This window comes from Melanostigma gelatinosum (assembly GCF_949748355.1).
Source record: "Melanostigma gelatinosum genome assembly, chromosome: 13".
In the NCBI taxonomy this organism is placed as follows: Eukaryota; Metazoa; Chordata; class Actinopteri; order Perciformes; family Zoarcidae; genus Melanostigma; species Melanostigma gelatinosum.
In genome coordinates, this window is record NC_136646.1 from 24,932,297 (window position 1) to 24,951,890 (window position 19,594).

Below are 19,594 nucleotides of genomic sequence, written 5' to 3' on the forward strand. Positions count from 1 at the left end.
CACGAGTCAACATTTCAGAGCTGAATCGTTTTTTTGATGCCAACAAGCTGTCAACAGCTACAGCTACTGAAGAACAGGAACAACTCGCACTTACTCTGAAAAACTCAGCTGCTGCAGAGCTCCATCCCACCAATGGAGGCGCAGCATCCCTCAGCACCGCAGTTCAGAAAGAACAGCTGTGCAAACTTCTATTTCTTCATTCTTCACTTGGAATAAACTTGACTTTGAATTTCTGCAGCGAACAATCCACCCAATCTGTTCCTCTGTGGCACACCGCCCTCACTGCAGCAGCAGATCTCCACGGGGCTGCGTTCCATTTAGCTTCATCAGTCAACAGCAGCAGCAGCCCAGAGTCAGAGGCCTGGAACTACACCTGAACGCAACGCAGCCTCTTCAGGTACACCTGAGACAACATGTCTGCTGCGACAGAAATGTGTACTTTATGGAGGCCCATTTCCACAGCCAAAAATATATTAATATTTTTTTTTTTGCTGGCGGAAAAAAACCAGATTATTATTATATGTTTTTTTTTTTAAATACATTTTTTCTGCCAGCAAAAAATAATTAGAATTCTCTTTTTTTTATGCTTCCATAGTATTTCTACTGTTGGACTCCAGAGAGAGGAAATCATCTTCAACAATAGCCTGAGTTTAAAGATTAAATATGTTAAAAACAAACATTAAACCTACCGTTAGATTATCCTCCGTATACATCTTAACTCTAATTAAACAGACCAATAAATATGGTATCTATTCATGTAACGATGGCAAGTTATTCACTAAATACTTCTATTGTTTAGAGCCTAAAACGTGTTCAAGATGATTTCAGACTTTTAGAAGCAGTTGATAATCATGAAAGAAGGAATCAGGACACAAGGCTGTTCTTTTGTTCACATATTTTAAGAAAATACTGATGCAGATGCTACTAATGACTATATACATGAGGTTTCAGAACAGCAGGGGAAGTTAGCAGATGATACAAAAACAGGAGGAGTGATGAACAGATGTGGCTCCGCCTCTCACTTCTTGGACAACTTGGCTTGTTTGTTTTTGGGGGGGGCCCACTTCAGACACATGGTGTCCACTGTGAAGGAGACGACACAAAGGAGAGCGGTGATACACAGAGACTCAAAGCACAGAGGGAACAAGGACCCGAAGTAGGATCCTAGGTCAGAACAACACGTCAGAGCTGCAGGAACCTTCTGAGGTCCAAAGAGAACGAGTTCACGTCAGCGTTGGAGCCGCGATCATGAGTCCAAGAGGGCATCACTTCTGACAGTGATCAACTTTCCCAAATGAACACCAATTAGATCAACTCAACAGACTTAAAGTGTTTTTACACCGTTTGTTTGTTGCTGGTTTCACTTGTTAACGAAGCTAATTTAGCCTATTTACATTTAACGGCACACTAATAACTCACGATGATTCTGAACATGAGGACAGTCTGAATCCGATACCAGTCGTGTAAACAGCATATTGTGTCTGGACATTCAGAAGGAGGCGTTTTCTAAATGCACGTGTGTGATGTGCTGATATTATTCAGGTCACAGCAGCATTCACAATATGAATCTCTATCAGCGTTTATTACAGCAAGAAGAAAAGCCTGAAGAACATGAAAACATGACAAGCAGACACTAATATTCATGTGATGTCTTAATTACCGTCATTATCTCCGCACTATAACAATAATAATAATAACAATAACAATCATCATCATCATCATCATCAGTATAAATCATTGCAGCTTTCTGGTCCTACCTGCCAAAGGAAGTAGAATTTGGGGTTTTGTTGTTTAAATTGCAACCAGAGAATAAAAACAAACAGCAAAGTGAAAGGCAGAATGTGAAAGGTGAGGCCTGACCTGTGATCGGTGGTTTCTTGTACTGGGCGCTCTTCAGGTGCTCCTCCACCAGTTTGGGCGTCACACAGATCACATGCTGACCTTTCCAGTATTTCACCATGTTGAGCGACTGCAGCGTGCTGATGATGTCACTCTGCGTGATGCTGGTCATCTGGCTGGAGACAAAGAGGGGGGGGGGGGGGCATATGAGCATCTGGAGTGTGTGCGTGAGTGTGTGTGAGCGTGTGAATGCGTGAGTGTGTGAGTGTGTGTGTGAATGCGTGAGTGTGCGAATGCATGAGTGTGTGAGTGTGTGTGTGTGTGTGTGAATGCGTGAATGCGTGAGCGTGTGAGTGTGTGTGTGAATGCGTGAGTGTGTGAATGCATGAGTGTGTGAGTGTGTGTGTGTGTGTGAATGCGTGAGTGTGTGAATGCGTGAGCGTGTGAGTGTGTGTGTGAATGCGTGAGCGTGTGAATGTGTGAGTGTGTGAATGCATGAGTGTGTGAGTGTGTGTGTGTGTGAATGCGTGAGCGTGTGAATGCGTGAGTGTGTGAATGCATGTGTGTGTGTGAGTGTGTGTGTGTGTGTGAATGCGTGAGCGTGTGAATGCGTGAGTGTGTGAATGCATGAGTGTGTGTGTGTGTGTGTGTGTGAATGCGTGTGTGTGTGTGTGTGTGTGTGTGTGTGAATGCATGAGTGTGTGTGTGTGTGAATGCGTGAGTGTGTGAATGCGTGAGCGTGTGAGTGTGTGTGTGTGTGTGAATGCGTGAGTGTGTGAGTGAATGCGTGAATGCGAGTGTGTGTGTGAGCGTGTGTGTGAGCGTGTGTGTGAGCGTGTGTGTGAGTGTGAGTGTGTGTGTGTGAGAGTGTGTGTGAGCGTGTGTGCGAGTGTGAGTGTGAGTGTGTGAGTGTGAGTGAGTGTGTGTGTGTGTGTGTGTGAGTGTGTGTGTGTGTGTGTGTGAGTGTGTGTGTGTGTGTGAGTGTGTGTGTGTGAGTGTGTGTGAGTGTGTGTGTGTGTGAGTCTCTACCTGAGGTCTTTGATGGACAGCGTTCCTCTGAAGTCCCTCAGGATCTCCAGCAGGACCCAGGACCAGTAACTCCTGTAGCTCAGCTTCCCCAGATCAGACAGCGGCTTCTCTGGAGAGCCGACTGCACTCTCCAGCTTAGAGAGCTCATAACCTGCTCACACAGCAGAAACACAGCAGCTCAGTGGGAATACTGTGTTTGCAATATCAAACACCATTAATGTTTAAATAGAAGTACAGCCTCACAGCTGTGAGCATCCTCCAACCATCAAGATGCAGTTTACATCCACGTCACAACCATTTTATCCTGTTAGACATTAGTGGGACATCGTCATAAGGAACATATGAATTCTTGAGTTATGGCCAAAAACGGTGACTTTTGACCACCAAAATGTAATCCGTTCACCCCGGAGTCCACAGTGGATGTTTGAGCTTCACGAGGACGACGGACAAACAACCCGAAACATCGCCGGCGAGGAGAAAACTCCAGAATCTCTCTCACACACACACACACACACACACACACACACACACACACACACACACACACACACACACACACACACACACACACACACACACACACACACACACACACACACACACACACACACACACACACACACACGGCTGAATCGAGAAGCTATTCATGATCACACTGAAGTATGAGACGCACAAAGACTCACATCCAGACGGCTGATTGGTGAATTAACAGGAAATCAGACCGACGCAGGTGTTGATCAGCAGTTAGTCAACAACTAAAAATGTAAGTTACTTGACAAACATTCAATGATTTTAGTTTCAAAAAAGCTGAGATGACTTTATTCTTTTTTGTTTCATTTCATTTGTTTCTTGGCTGCTAACAGGTCGTAACAAACAAAAGTTTGCATTTATTTATTTAAGATTAAAAAACTGGTCAATTGTGATGACTATTTATTAATCTGGCCAGCATATGCTCTTATTATTAAAAAATCCTATTCGTATATTTAGTTGCGCGCGCGCACACACACACACACACACACACACACACACACACACACACACACACACACACACACACACACACACACACACACACACACACACACACACACACACACTCACTCACTAAAAGCGATGAGGAACTTCCCGTAGCCTCTGCGTTGGTACGGAGGGAGAGTGAGGATACACGCCACGTTGTTCCCATCTGGAGACTCTTTCTCCTGAGAAGCAGAAGTTCAGACGAAGACTTTGAGAACATTGAGGGTCAAAGGTTCAGAGATAACACTGCAGCATCAGTGACCGTGTTTACAAATGTGATTTATACAAAAACATGCAAAGAGAAGTCAAAGGTATCCTGTTTTTAAACGCTGATCGACAGATTTTGGGGGAAATATGCAGAGAAATACATGAATGTAATCAAAGCAAGTTGTAGTTCTGTGCTGAACATTCAAAGCTTCTATTGAGGTTCTTCAATAATCCTATTTTATATCATCATCACCCTCAATAAATAAAGTAGATTCCTCCCTTTGTGAGCAGGAGAGGAAAACGTTTAACCGCAGAGAAAATATTGTTTTTGAAAGCTAAACAACAAATATGGTTTGAAGCTGAATTTTATGTTAGATATAATCATGTTGTAAATGATAACATCTGTCTTTTTCCAATAAATGTCGCCAGCCACCACTAGAATGTAATTCTACCAATAATGTATTGCTAATAATATTAGTGCAGCCTGATGTTTCTCTGAATAGTCTTTAAACACAAGGAACAGATGTCAACGCTATGACTGAAGCGTTGAACTATTCCGTCGAACCAAAGCAGGTTTAAATTATTATTAATATCTAGATCACGTTTAGAAATGCTTCACAACCGTCTGTGTTTCTGACAAAACTCCCCACTGTGCCTTTAAGAGAGAGCGATATGAACACGAGGAGAGTATTTATCCAGCAGCATGAGAAACTCACTTTGGAGAAGTAGCCGACGATGTGCGCTCCCTGTTTGTTGACTTCAGTGAGGATGTAGAAGATGAAAGGCTCCACGTCGAAGTAGAGCGTCTTGTGGTCCAGAAAGAGTTTCGCTAGAAGACACAGATTTTGACAGTAGATCTGCAAACAGAGACCAACAATGAATCACAACGACGAACAGCAATCTCTCACAGAATCAATCAAATGCAATTCAACTCGATATTTCCACTGGAAACACAGAATCAGCAGATGAATCCATATCATTTGGCATGAAGGCGGGACAAAGACGTTCCAGGTGAACTCACCTTGTGGTCCCGCCCGTCCACTTCAAACACCGATATGTTGCTTCTTCTGTAGATCTCTTTGCCTGAAGGCTGCTTCCACTGACAGTGAGACTGAGCACACAAAGATCAAAGGGTTTTCATGATTGCTCATCTTAACAATTGACTCTGTAGGATTTGAGTTACACAGGTGGGAAGAAACTCGGTCTCTTTTCTTCCAAATCAGAGTCAAAATGTAAAATATTAAACAAGCAATTACTTGGACTCTGTCACTTTAAAATAAACTCAATTTCACGAGTCATGCGTCAAAATAAATGACTTAAAAAGAGTGCTGGATTCCCTCGAGTCTGAAGTGAAGGCAGCACTGACCAGGTGGTGTCTGAAGGTCTTCTCGTACTTCATGTATTTCAGGCAGTACTCGCAGATCCACAGCTTGGGCTGCTTGCCGTAGTCTTCAGGGAACGGAGAGAAGTACCAGGCGTCGATCTCAAAGTTTCCTATCTGGATCTTATCTACATATTTTACTTTGGTGATCTGAGGGAGCGACCATGAGCATTTAAATACATACGAGAGTTTAACCACACGATGGAGAGCTCAGTACACAGACAGTTTGCTCTCTACTTTTACAATCTGTAACCAGAGACACACTCAGACAGTCCACCTCACCGCCTCATGCTCCTTCTCCAGGGCAGCTGTTGTCGGGTCCATCTCTGCGTATGTCTGCAAAGGAAAACTCAGTTCGAGAAATATCAAAACACACACGAGTGTCATGAAGCACCCTCGTAAAAGACAACCTCGTACCTTCTGTACGTGGTTGATCTCGTCGTGTTTGCGCTTCTGGTTGCGAGTGATCTTCCTCTCGGGCTGTTCGCCCAAATCACCGACGCTGCCGATCATCTCCGTGCTCTTCCTCACCGCGTCTTTCACCGTCTTGGTGAGTGCCAGGCGGGCCTTGCCCACCCATTCGTCTAGCCGCCTGTTGACTGAAAGAAGCCAAAGAGAAGAAGAAGAGGAGGTTCATGTTAAAGCTGTAGACGGAGGGGATGAAGAGGGTGTGGGCAAAAATCAAGGAAGGTATCAAAACAAAGATGGAGAATGGAACTCCATCCCAGTGACCATCAGAGAACTACAAACATGCAGTTCATCTAACGCTCGAGTAAAGAAATGGTTGGTTAGCGCCGAACTAGGGTTGGGTATCGTTTGGGCTTTTTCCGATACCGGTGCTAAAACGATACTGGTGCATAAACGGTGCCTGAACCGATACTTTTTTCTTCAAATTGAACAATATATTAACTGTTAAAGTATACTATGAATATAAATAAATACAAAACACTTGGTTCAAACTACAGCTTCAAACTTTTTAACTTCAAACTATGAACAATATATTAACTGTTAACAGTTTACAGTGTACTTAAATAAATATAAATAAATACAAAACACACACACTCTGTACACACACTACAGCTTCAAACTTCAGCAATTATTTTGCAGAAATATGAGCATATTTGCCTTCTCTTGCAAAATACGACACCTCTCCTGACTTATTTTATTTTATTTTACCAGTTGGTGGCGCTAATGCGCAAATTCATCATTTGCCAACCGCCACTACACCTCAAAGAAGAAGGTTCTGCGTGCCTGTGTTGTTGTGCTTATGAGCGGCAGCGTTAAGGACCCGGATGTCGATGGAGGAAGTCAGTAGCCTGCCAGCCGTTTCACAGATCTCGTTCTCGTTTTTTTTTATAAATCATGGCCGAAGCGTCGCTAGAATGACGGAGGGGTTTGCTTCTAAGCGCGCACGGCTCGGCCGGTTGTAATAATACTACGAGTGAGGAGCGGAGGACCGATGCTATCGTTACCTGCTGCCAGGACGGAGTCATCAGAGTAGTGCAAAAAAGTATTTCAATCGGCTCAGGCACCGAAAGGAAGCACCAAAATCTGCATTGCGTTTCGGTCCGGTAGGTACCGGACGTATAGGAACCGGTACCATGTTGGCACCGGGTTTCAGTACCCAACCCTATACCTAACTGCGTCTTGTTAGTACTTCACAACGTAGTATAAGAGTCTCCTGAATGATGATACTACATACATTAATATTCTCTCTTCTTTAATTGTTTCTGCATGCTTTGTAAAGGGTCAATATTCCATAACTTTGTAAATTGAATCATATATTCTGTTTTGAGGTTTATTTTGTAACATCTGTCTCTTGGGACTACAGATGAAAAATAGCCTCTTGGCGTACTTACAGCAATGTCTTATTAATGTGCACTGTCCCTTATGAAATAAACCAATAAATAGAAGGGACATATATGAGTGATGTAGATGTAAAGGTGTATTATGTGCATTGCATTCATAGACATATTAAGAAGCAGTCATGTACTCACATCCCACGTAGTGAACATAGAACTCCTCTCTGCCCTCCTGTTCATTCAACCGGGACTGAATAACCTCTGCTGTATCTGAAGAGAGGGAGACATCCAGCAGGAGGAGACTTTCAGTAGTTTGCAGTTGGACCGAACGTCTCACCAGACTGCATTCAGATGTATACGATTTAAATACCCATTTGATGATGAGCCAACATACTTATGGTTAATTCACTTCATAAAAAGAGAACTTGATCGGTGTTGAGCCATAGTTTAGTCCGGCAATCGAATAATGCTCCAAACTGAAACACAGACTAATGTAATCCAGTGAAATATAAACTTTTGTTGTTAACATTGCACTGTTATGGTTTTATCAGCCAGGCCAAATTTTCCAGAAAGCCCCGACTAACACGTTAATGAATCTAAAATCCTTGAATTACGTCTTAACATCATGTTTCCAAACCAATCAACAGACTTTACTCTAAATGTTAATTGACTTTGGTGTGAATATATTCCCCAAAAAACAGAGGGGAAGTCAACTGAAATTGGGATGAAACGGGCAGAAACAAGAGGGTTATACTATGAATATTAGTTATATATAATTACATATGTAACACATTTAATATATATGGTTACTAGCATCACATCACTCACGCCACGTCTTGTCGGCTCGTTGACATAAATACGTCTCTCCGATTTCCACCGACACCTCCTGCTCCCTGCCGCCGCAGAACACTCCGCCTCCGTCCTGGATGTGACTACTCGAGCACCCGGCTTCTCTCAAACGGCCGAGGGCCTCCGCCTCGTCCTCTTCCGCGCCACTGCCGTTGGAGGAGCACGCAGCCGGGATACTACTGTCCAAGTCACCCCGCTCACTGTCCATATGACTAGAGTCCATGTCCACGTCCATTGTAGGCTCGGACTCCTTGCCGTTATTATCGTAGCTTTTGTGAAACTCGCTCCCGCCAGTCATAACCTCGGTCGTTTTAAAAACAACAACACGCCTCTGCGAACCTGCGCAGATTATTCAGGGGATGGTCTTCATAAAAAAAAGGAAAAGAAAACCAAGATGGCGTCCGGGAAGACGTAGTTTCCGCCCCTCTTCCTCCCAGGATGCACCTTGCTTTAACATTCAATAACTACATGTCCCAGGAGTCTTAGCACCACACAGTTTGAAGATAATTAAAAATTTTAAATAATAATAATTATAATATATATTATTATTATTATTATAATGAGGTGCTAAACATTGCCTGTCCAGTACTGAAGAAGATCATTTAAACTGTTCTGTCAAATTAACCTTTTAGGAGGTAAGAAATAAAGATGAACTGAGGTTCTACCATTATGTGTGTAAATGTAATGGTTAATAATTTGTTATTAGTTTGATAATACTTTATTTAAAAGAAATTCATTGAGGTAAATGTGCCTTACACACTGAAATTTGACGTGTATTTTAACAAAATTCTTACTGGGGTGTAGGGTTTGACCGTTACTTGAGTAAAAGTCCTTCATTAAGTTAGTGGCGTGCCGTTCAATAGTGGGCACTAGGGCGCCGCCCCACCTTGAGCCACAACAAATAAAATAATAATAATAAAATAGACTGTCCTACTGTTATTACAGACACCTGAACTAACCATAGACACTCAACTGTCCTACTGTTATTATGGACCCTGAACTAACCACAGACTACATGTGTAGCTCTCCAACACTCCACAGAGGAGACCTAAGTTACCTTCAAACTGGTTCGGGATCCTCAGGTCTACCACCAAGGTTATAATCTATATATCGAGTAACCAATCACACAACAGAGCTCAAACTAAAGGCACAACCATTGTTTCTTTATTTTTAACTTTCATTGTTTCCCGTCGACATTGTTTAAAGCTGTTTATTTCATCTACTTACTCACCACTTTACATCCTACGTTATCCAGGACGAAACGATCTTAATCTCTTTTTCTTTATTAAACTAAATTACTTTCACTTTAATTACTTCACTGAGTTGTTTAATGTTGTCTTTTCCACATCCAGAAATGATCCGACTGGACCCAAGTTCAACAACCCTTAAAGTACTTTGTTAAAGTAGTACTGGTACTACATGTATCTGTGCAGTACAAGTATGTGTGTTTAGTTTTACGTATGTGTTCATATTTTATTCACATTGTTTGATTCGTTCGGACGATATTTTGTATTAAATTCCTTTATCACAAAAGTAATACAAATACTTAAATACAGGAATAATTAAAGTTCTTATTCAATAAATTAAAATTCCTCATTTAGAAAATTAAGAACAATTATTAATAAGAATAATCTTTAGTTGTAAAAATAAGCAAAATCTTTAATTACATAATATTGTAAATTCATGAAGTAAAAAATAAGCAAAATCTTAATGAAAAGGGAAATTTCGTTAACTTCCAAATAAAGTGAAAGGCTCATGATTTAAGCAAAATACTTTATTACATTTTTTTTTGACACTGATGATTGGCTGAAGCAGCAGGTCTGTAAACACAGAGAGATGATGGAAGTTCACGTTTACCCTCCGTTGAACAAGATGGACTCTGAATAAGGACGTGATGTCACAGGTCTGACAGACAGAAAGGCAGGTAGGCAGACAGGCAGGTGTGTCCTCTCAGGTGGAGCTCAGCAGTCTCTGGAGGTTTGAAGCTTCCAGAAACAAGCCCACCTCTCGACACATCAGGATGTCGTTGTCCTGGATACATTTACAGTTCAGTCCAATGGAAACCCACTGACTGTCACTGTGAAAGAGGAAGGAACATACTGGAAACATTGCTGTCAGAGATGATGTCATAGATGATGTCACTGATGGGCTTACCTGAGCAGGTGAGATCCATGATGGAGGAAGAAACTGTTCTTAAATACATACAAGCTACTCGACTGATAAGTTAACTTGCTAATCCTGGCTATGCACGAGCCGAGACAGCATGCTAGTATCATTAGCATGTTAGCATCGATCGCTAGCTTGATATTATAACCATCATATACAATAGGCTATGTAGCCAGACATAAATTATACATCAAGCTAGTTGACATCTGTCACACTCAGATACAATATTTAACTTGACAGACAATCCGTTGAACTGGAAGATCTGAAGACTGAACTCGTGAACTGTTTTTTGATTGGTGGAGAAAGTATTTTGAGTATTTGAAATATAAAATTACTCCACTCTAAAGTATTTTGTTACAAATCCGTTTATTTTTTATCGGCCCTATCAAATACAAATTACTCAAAAATAATTGAAATACGTATTTCAAATACAAGTAATAGAAATACTGCCCATCTCTGCCCTTAGGGTAAATCCCAAGTCTCTTATTTGTCATTTCCTCAATTCCGGTTGAACCGGAAGCGATCCTCGCGATCCTCCCCCAAGACCCGTTTGAGAGGAGAACCTTCAGCCGAAGAGCTGATATCAGATCAGCCTGACGTCACAGTCAGACAGCAGACTAGCGGGGAAGGGAAGCAGCACATGAAGCTTCTCCACCAGCTGAACACCTGACAGGTTAGCCAGCTGGATGACGTCATGCTAATAACTTATTTACCTTTTAAAACAACGGGGACAGATCCAGCACGGACAGTTAGGGAGTGAGAGACATGAAGCCCCTGCTGAGACATGATATATAGTTATAAATACATCATTATATAGATGTGTTTTATATTATAGTGAGTATTATATGATATATATCTTATATTATACTGAGACTAAAATAAGATGTCCTGACGTGTTTGTCAAAGTGTTATTTACTGCTTTATATCATGGAATAAAGGTTAAATATTTAACTGTAAAGTAGTAATACGTGTTTGATACCTTAATGTTTTTGCATTAAATCATTCTGGGATGTTTGACATTGATTGAATGTGGCTCAGCCCACAGAGAACATGTTCCATCAGCTCCACTGTTATATATCATCACTCATCTTCACATTCACTTCAATTAGGCTGTAAAAGTACCCACTGTCAGCAAAATGGTCAGAGTAATATTATACAACTTGATTATTATTGCTAACCAATTGACATGTAAGCCATATTTTAATTTTGCAATTATTGCATTTTATAAGCTCATAATTATATCTTGAATAATTATATAAAAAACAGGGAAGACTAACACACTGACAAAGACAGATAATTTAATTTGTAGTTCTTTCAGGTCATATTGCACCACAACACAAAGCAACAGCCATCTGTGTGTAATATGAGTCTGCATGAGCGAGCCCAGCAGAGACCAGGACAGCGATGACGGCGCTGATGAAGAGGAGCAGACGTTACAGAGGATGTTGATTCTGGTGCAGAGCTGTAATCTACGCAGACGGATCCTGAAGGCGCACACACATTTGTTCATTGGCCCTCCTGTTGCCCTTCGTCATAGCACCTCCTCTCCCCTCCTCACCCTCTCCACCACCTTGTGTTGGAAGCCCCCGTCGTGGCTCCAGTGGGGCCCTCCTCTGCTGTACGGGTTACCGGGCCCCCCTCCTCTGCTGTACGGGTTACCGGGCCCCCCTCCTCTGCTGTACGGGTTACCGGGCCCCCCTCTGCTGTACGGGTTACCGGGCCCCCCTCCTCTGCTGTACGGGTTACCGGGCCCCCCTCCTCTGCTGTACGGGTTACCGGGCCCCCCTCCTCTGCTTTTAGAAGCACGCCCGTCCCAGTGATAGCGCCCACGGGCCGCGGTGTCCGAGTCAGCTCGGTGAGGGCCTCTTCTCCTTCCACGGTGGCCCCGACCGCCTGCAGCATCTTTTGGACATTCAGTCTGACCGTCTGGAGACACCAGGCTCTCCTGCTGCTCTGCATAGACGGCCCTGCCCGTCTTAGGCTGACACAACTCTGCATTCACTTGCTGCATCTGGTTCCCCTGAGCTTTGGCTCTTATTGGTCCTTCAGTGCAGCCTGAGGACAGAGACAGTTTGTCCAGGTGCTCCGTGATGGGGGCGGCGGCTCTCCGGTGCTGTGGTCTGGACCGGCCTCCTCTCCTCGGCCCCCTCGCCTGGTTCTGACGCCTCTGGCCCGGACCTCCTCTGCAGTGGGACAGTCCAGAACCAAACTGGTCCGCTCTGACTCCAGCTCCACAGGAGGGAAGATGAGAGGCGGAGGGTTCCCGGGTTCCAGGAGAGGCGTCGGCGTCCAGGTTTCCAGCAGCAGGTGGAGTCTGTGGGAGTTGACAAACCTCTGTAAACGTTCTGTGTCACATTATACGGGAACAGTGTTAATAACGCAGCGTTGGAGATGCATTTATCACTTTTAATAGCGTTAGACGAGCAGTTTGCACCTCCTGCCTGTTTTTGCTTCCAGCACAGAGATGAAACTGACATCCATCTTTTATCTGACTCGAGGTTTGACAGCAAGAAGGATTTCCCAAAATATCAGATTTCCAGGTACAGCAGCTCAACGCGCATCATTTCTCCAACAGGATTCATCAATTACAACGTCCTGGTTCGTCATGTGACTGTTTCCCATAGATTTACATTAGGAAAGAGACTCGTCTGTAACTCGGCGGATACATTTTATTGTTTTAGGTAGATCCCAGCACGAACACTTGAATAGCGCTTATTTAATCATTAGGTCATAAAAGTTGTAAAATGTACTAATATCTGAATGCAGTTATTTTCCTTCCTCTGTTCATGTGAATGAGAACGAGGCTGCAGCGCGTTAGTTCTTCCAACACTCCTCACGCAACACCTTTAGAAACACCTGAGCCATTCAAACCTCCAGGTCCATCAGTTATTCAGCGATGTTGTCGAGAAGAGTTGAGATCCCAGAGGAAGCCGCCTTGGATACATGCTACACGTTCAGGGGAAAGTCAGGATATAAAAGCACGAAGCATACACTCAGAAATCAATAGTTAAAGTATAATCCAAAGATAAGGTTTATGATCATTATATAACCAATGTTTAATGCATAGAGTGATTTAACAAATGTAAGAACTGATTATAATAATGTTCTGTGCAACAGAGTTGAGACGTGAAAAGCGTGTGTATGAAAGAGGTTTTGGGGGAATATGGAACCTTCCAGAAACAGTGAGTCAGGAACAGATGTTTCGGGCGTAGGTCGGAAAAACAGACACGCGGCAGCAAAGTCTCTTGCAAGAGATGACTCATAGAAGCAAGAGGAGAACTCCGGTACTTGCCATACATAAGCACACACACATAAGGGTGGGATAAAGATCATGTGTTCAGAATAGGAGGGGGGGAGCAGATAGCCCAAATCAAGGATAAAAGGAGACGCTTGCAAGCCGCAAGACGGGATTTCTACACGAGCCGTCCAGACGCTCTGAGAAGAAGATACGGACGATCGCAACTGAAGTATTCGAGGACTTCGTCTCGGTTCACGGAAAGAAGACCGCTGTTCGTGGACAAAGATTGAAAGACGGAGATTTTCCTCTCCCCACTGCTCGACTTTAACAACTGAACAACGGAGGAACGCAGCAGTCCTAGAAAGACTTTGTACTGAGTCTTGAGGACTGTTGAACGGACTCCGCTGCAGAGCAGGAGGACCGAGGGTCCGGCCGGACCTTCACTCCTAACAACTCCAAAAGAACCTTTTCATCGCACCATTGAAATCCAGCTCCCACCGAGCCGTCTCGGCATCTAAACTAATGAGTATAACCTAAGAAGACGATTAAAGTAACGAATCAAGTGTAGTAACTTCTTATGTGAGCTGTAGCTTAACCCTTGCTAACTAACTAAATATAACCTGCAATAAATATCTAATCTGCATTTAAAGTAAAATTCTCAAGTGCATTTATTTGCTCAAGTAGTAAAAGTTCCTCGTGGCAGTAAAAAGTTAAATCCATTGTATGTCTAACAACTGAGTTCTGTAAGGTTATCCTAGAGACCGAATCCACTTAACAACCCCTTACGGTTTTAGAAGTGATCCTAGCCGTTAAAACCTAACCTGGCATTTACCAAGAGCACGGATCCAGAAGAGGGAAGCTGCCGTAACCGACGCGACCGGTAGGAGCGCCCGGGGTCAGGGTGGCCCCTCGACCGAGTGCACTCAGACCGGAGGAAGCAGGGTAGACGTCGGGAGTAACGGCAGTTAGAAGAGCCAGGCGAGTTCCCTCGCAAGAACACCAGCTCGACAATCTTTCAATCGAGAGCTGAGTCAGTAAGTAGCCCCGTATCGGGCCAGAGGTACCCCAGGATCTAACAAATGTGTACGACTGAGGAAAACTCTAAATAACGAAAGAATACAATAAAAAGAATAAACTAACAATGATATGCAGACCAGCTTTAACAATAAATGATAACGGTTATACACTCAATAAAAAGATACAAGATCAGCCAAGACATGCAACATGTAACAGTCCAATCCAAATTGAACAGACGCAATGAAACAAAGAGTCATAGGAAACGTAATCTTCCTCATGCAGGCGTCAGGTGTGTTCGTCTACATGTGGCCGTGTGACGTCCGCCTCCTTCTCACCTCGTTGGTGTGGATGAGGAACCGGTTCGACTCCACCTCCGGGTCGATGATGCCCCCTTTAGACTTCTGTCGTTCCAGAAGCTTCTGGAGTTCACGCCACTTCTGTTGGAACTTTGAGCCGATCGCCGCTTCGTCCAGCTGAGCGAAAGAACACAAAGCCGTCACATGTTCATGTTGTTGACTTTGGAAACAGCTGGTAATGGACCTCGTGGTGAGATTGTGAAACCGTGCGTTGGAAGATGTCGTTACCTCCGGCAGCTGAGGGGCCGGAGAGCACAGCAGCTGGTCCACATCGTAGGTCAGAGGCTCTCGACACACCGGACACACCACGGTCAGCTCCTAGAGGAGAGGCAGGGCGTCAACAGCTGGCCGAGGAAGATGACCAATCACTTCTCTCAGCAGAACTCTTCATCTATGATGTCATACGAGGGTCATTGTAGGAGAAAAACTAAATAATTATGGAGCTGGAAACATTCATAAATACGTGAGAAAAAAAAGGAGATTAAATTCATAAATTTACAAGAAAATAAACGTTTAACACATTCCCGTTAAACGTCGTGTTTGTATGGAAGCCCAATTCCACCAGCCAAAAAAAAAAGAAGATTTTAATTGTTTTTTTGCTGGCGTAAAAAACGAAAAAAAAAACTGATTATTATAATTGTTTGACTTTTTTTCCGCCTGCAAAAAAACTATTAGAATTATTATTTTTAGATTTTTATTATGATTTAAAGTGTTGCAGTCTGTAGCGGTGTTTAACGCTCTGTGGTGTGAAAGAGTTTTTTTCTACTAAATTTGTGACTTTAATCTCTGAGAAGTTCCGATCTTTTCCTCTCACAGACGTACGACTTCACAACATCCGTGTTTGTTCCTCACAGAGAACACGGAGGCGTCGCAGCCATCGTACCTGGCGGGCGGCGCGGTCTCTGGTCTTGTCCTCCTCCAACTCCTTCTCCCTCAGGCGGAGCTCCCTCTCAGAGTGGCTGGCGTAGCGGCCGAGGCAGTGGGAGTGGAAGTGGTGGTAGCAGCTGGTCTTGGAGAAGGTCTCTCCCTCCTGAGGACATCCAGAAGCATGAAGAGGTTACAGAGGCAGATGTTAGGAACATTTCTGGAAACATCCACAGACAAGAGGCTGTTTAATCCTGCATTGTATTATTTTATGGCCACTTAGAGGAGCAGAACTAACTGTTAATGAATTGTGGTTTTATTGCTGTGTCATGTGTTAACTATGTCCAGCCTGTAAGGCCTTACAAGATGAACAAAGCCAGATCCAGTGTGCCGAGTGTGCATTTGATTTGTTGTCATCATCAATAAATCTGCAGACTATCTTCTCAACGTTTGACAATATGCCAGAAGATATCCGTCACCGCTCCCTGAAGCTCGACGTGATGCTGAATGTTTGTGATGAACTGGATGACTTGTTCCTTCGTGTGTTGCCGTCTCCTTGTTCTAGAGAGACAGACGGGACAGAAGCAGCGCACCTTGAAGCCGTAGAGGCAGATGACACAGTTTCCATGAGGAATATTACTTTCAGTCAGGATTTCTTTCGCTTTCTGGAGGAGAAGAACAAGAGAGCCGTTAGAAACACGACGTTAAGCAGCAGCACCACTATCATTACCTTATAAGATCATCATCCACTGAAATAATATATTCTCCTCATGATATTAAAAAGCACGACATATAGTGACCTCAATGAGCTGATACAACACAGGTGAACCCAGACAGGACTGAGCCTCCAGCTGAAGACTCTTCTGGACACTAAGAGAAAGGGGTTGCACATGATTACAGGCTTTCACACACCAGATTAAACATTGAGCAGAAAGTGGTGCTATGGATCAGTGCGGCAGTCCACAGCTGCAGGAGGCTACCTGCTGATCTTGTCATCAGAAAGACCCCGGGGGTTATGAATGGAGATGGCTGGAGAAGACGAGGGGTACTGAGCACACAAAACAGGGAAGAGAGAGTCACACTTTAGTCACAAATCAGTTAACTGCGAGTCGTGGAGAGTAAATGTTGGCATCGCTGTATCGATGACCCTCAACACAGAGACGCGATACCTGCTGATCGAGGGTCAGAGTCAGGGTGAGTCGGACAAACTGGGAGACGGAGTCCTCGGCTGTGGACGGGTACAGGACCAGGCTCACCTCCCAGTCCCTGCAGGAGACAACAAACACACACACACACACACACACACACTTTAACAACAATCTATTACAAACAGACAACTCTGGAGCTTAAGAAGGCCGCGAGTCTTTAAGCTCATCAGATAACAAACCAGGCAGACGCACCAACACAGCATCACAAGCCTACTCAGACGATACTCCACTACAAGTTTAAGTACCTGAATTCAAGACAGGGAGTAAGTATTAACAGCTGAATGTTTGTAGCGTCGCTGTCCTGTGAGAACCTCGTATCTCTAATAAGAACAAACTGTTTTCAGCTTTGTGACGATGAATTTAACATCTGATCCAAGAGGCTTTATAAACAGTTTATTTATCTTCACTTCATCTGGAGATACGTGGTTTTACCATATACAGTAAAAAGTACAATATGTACCTCTGAGATGTAGTAAAAAGTACAATATGTACCTCTGAGATGTAACGTTAGAGGATGATAAGTATAAAGAAGCATACATTATGGTAATACTCCAGTACTTGTTACTGTAACTACAAGTACAGTAATTAAGTAAACAATACTTCCACCACTGTCTTGTGGAGTAAAGAAGTAATTGATGAAATAACCCTTAAAGCTACTGAAGCACAGTTATGTAATTTGAGCGAACGTTAAAGCTAACTTGTTGTCTCACCCGTCTTGTCTCCTGTTGACCAGCAGCTCATCCACATAGATCGACTGCAGCACCTCAATCTCAGACAGCACACTGTGGAGAAAACAAATATCCTATTTATCTTAACTTAACTGCTTTATTTGTTGTTTTATAAACAGGTTAACGTTCACACTCACTAAGCTAGCGTTAGCGTGTTAGCTCACACACTGTGTTGCTAAGTTAACGTTAGCTTACATCAGAGCAGCTAACGTCACATTTCATCATTTTACTTAAAGCTCATTACCCGTCACTGAATATATAAACTGTGGGTTAAGTACAAGGAGTGTCATGGTGTGTGTTTAAGGTTCAGAAGGAAATATTCACGAAGTTATTAAAACTCACTCGCTCTCCGCCATGACGGTGTTTCTATGAGCCGTTATTCAGCTAGCATTAACTAACGTTAGCTGCTACACGGAGCTTTTTAAACGTGACACAACACCGGTAAAAAAGTATCGTTAACTCGATCCCTGACGACGCTAAAAATCACGCAACCTCACGGCACATGTGACCCGATGTGACGTCTGCAGCAAGCGTAACATCCATATTCATGATGCCGAAAGGAAGTGTTGGTACTGCTGCCGACTTTGAAACTTTTACTTTGAAGGTCTTTACCGGAAATATATCCATGTTATTGTGTATGACTTTATGGAAGTTGAGTTGAGGGTGTTCATCGCCCTCCAGTGGCCACAGTGCGTAACTACCACTATGTTTTCTAAATATTATTATTATTATTAAGAAACCCAAGTATGGGACAAGCCCAAAACATGTGTCGTGAGTTGGCTACAGTTGGTCAATGGTTACATCTTGAGTCATAATATGTGAATAATTTGGAAATATTACTTTAAAGGGAGTATACTACACAGTAGATGTACACATTGGGGATTGTTTTTAGAAAATGGCCGCAAACCAGAAAATAAGAAATAAAATAATTCCCGCTGTGGTCAAAGAAACTAAAAGATGTTAAGAATTTCTTTCTGACATTACATAATGCAGGATTGTGCAGTCATCGTAGAAATGTACAAACATGGATTTTAATATTTAAATTAGAATATAATATTAACAATCAAATAGGCAATAAAATAGAATCGTTTCAAAACAGTTGTAGTTCCTCACTGTGGCCGCTAGAAGTTATTATAAATGCACACCTGTTTCACACACCTGTCTGTTTTGGTAACAGAAAAGTTATTAAAACAATTTAATAATATTATGATTAATAAAAACAATGTTTCAGTATTTTTGTGAGAGAGTTCTACATGTTGGTATTAATAACGATTATACAGACATTAACACACATGTAAACGGAGTATTGCAGTTCCTCACTGTGACACTGGAAAGGAGTTAATATGATTCAATTCAACTATGTTTTGGTAATTTTCAAATTACTTTTTACAATTGTTTGTTCTTATTAAAATTGAAATCATCATTTTATTGTACATATTATACTTTTTGATAAATTTTTCTGTTTGGTTGTTTTGAGTCAATGTTTAAAAAGTTCACATTGTTCACAGGCGGATTTAGCAGAATAAAGTTTCCATAATCTATAATCGTGTGTATAAATCGCCCTCTCGTGGCCAAATACCGTAACAGCAAATGTAAAAGTTTTATTTTGAATGTTTCAACCGGAAGTAGGTGTATGCTCAATACATCCAGCTTGATGGTAGTACAGTTAATTGTACTTACTTACTGTGGCCACAAGAGGGCAGTAATTCACATTAAGTATTCATTTACATGTTTTAAAACTATTTAAACAACTCGTTAATAATACAATTACTACATACATTGATGCTGCCAGTTTGTTGGTAATAATCAAACTAATAATGATTTGCAAATATCGACAACAATAAAAGTTAAACTGATACTAATATACACTAAATATAGTGTTGCAGTTTCCGC

General features: G+C 42.6%; 2 protein-coding genes across 3 annotated transcripts; both read right to left on the reverse strand.

The window, feature by feature from the left end:
• Positions 1–886: 886 nt before the first annotated feature.
• Positions 887–8,485, reverse strand: kat8 (K(lysine) acetyltransferase 8). 2 transcript variants are annotated; one of them, XM_079281681.1, is made up of 11 exons: positions 8,104–8,485; positions 7,471–7,545; positions 5,891–6,072; positions 5,756–5,809; positions 5,459–5,623; positions 5,114–5,203; positions 4,809–4,921; positions 3,970–4,067; positions 2,869–3,019; positions 1,861–2,015; positions 887–1,083 (listed from the first exon to the last, which is right to left on the reverse strand). In XM_079281681.1, exons 1-11 carry the CDS (start codon positions 8,420–8,422, stop codon positions 1,019–1,021), a joined length of 1,467 nt encoding a protein of 488 aa, XP_079137807.1. In that variant the 5' UTR covers positions 8,423–8,485; the 3' UTR covers positions 887–1,018. The 2 variants fall into 2 exon arrangements, with proteins under 2 accessions (XP_079137807.1, XP_079137806.1); XM_079281680.1 differs by having other exon boundaries at positions 3,974–4,067; positions 4,809–4,949.
• Positions 8,486–11,587: 3,102 nt separating this feature from the next.
• On the reverse strand, positions 11,588–18,161 carry rnf25 (ring finger protein 25). Its single transcript, XM_079281676.1, has 10 exons — positions 18,044–18,161; positions 17,684–17,755; positions 16,935–17,031; positions 16,746–16,813; positions 16,566–16,635; positions 16,359–16,430; positions 15,785–15,931; positions 15,130–15,219; positions 14,881–15,018; positions 11,588–12,604 (listed from the first exon to the last, which is right to left on the reverse strand). The coding sequence occupies exons 1-10, from the start codon at positions 18,055–18,057 to the stop codon at positions 11,822–11,824; spliced, it is 1,551 nt and encodes a 516-aa protein (XP_079137802.1). The 5' UTR covers positions 18,058–18,161; the 3' UTR covers positions 11,588–11,821.
• Positions 18,162–19,594: the final 1,433 nt, after the last annotated feature.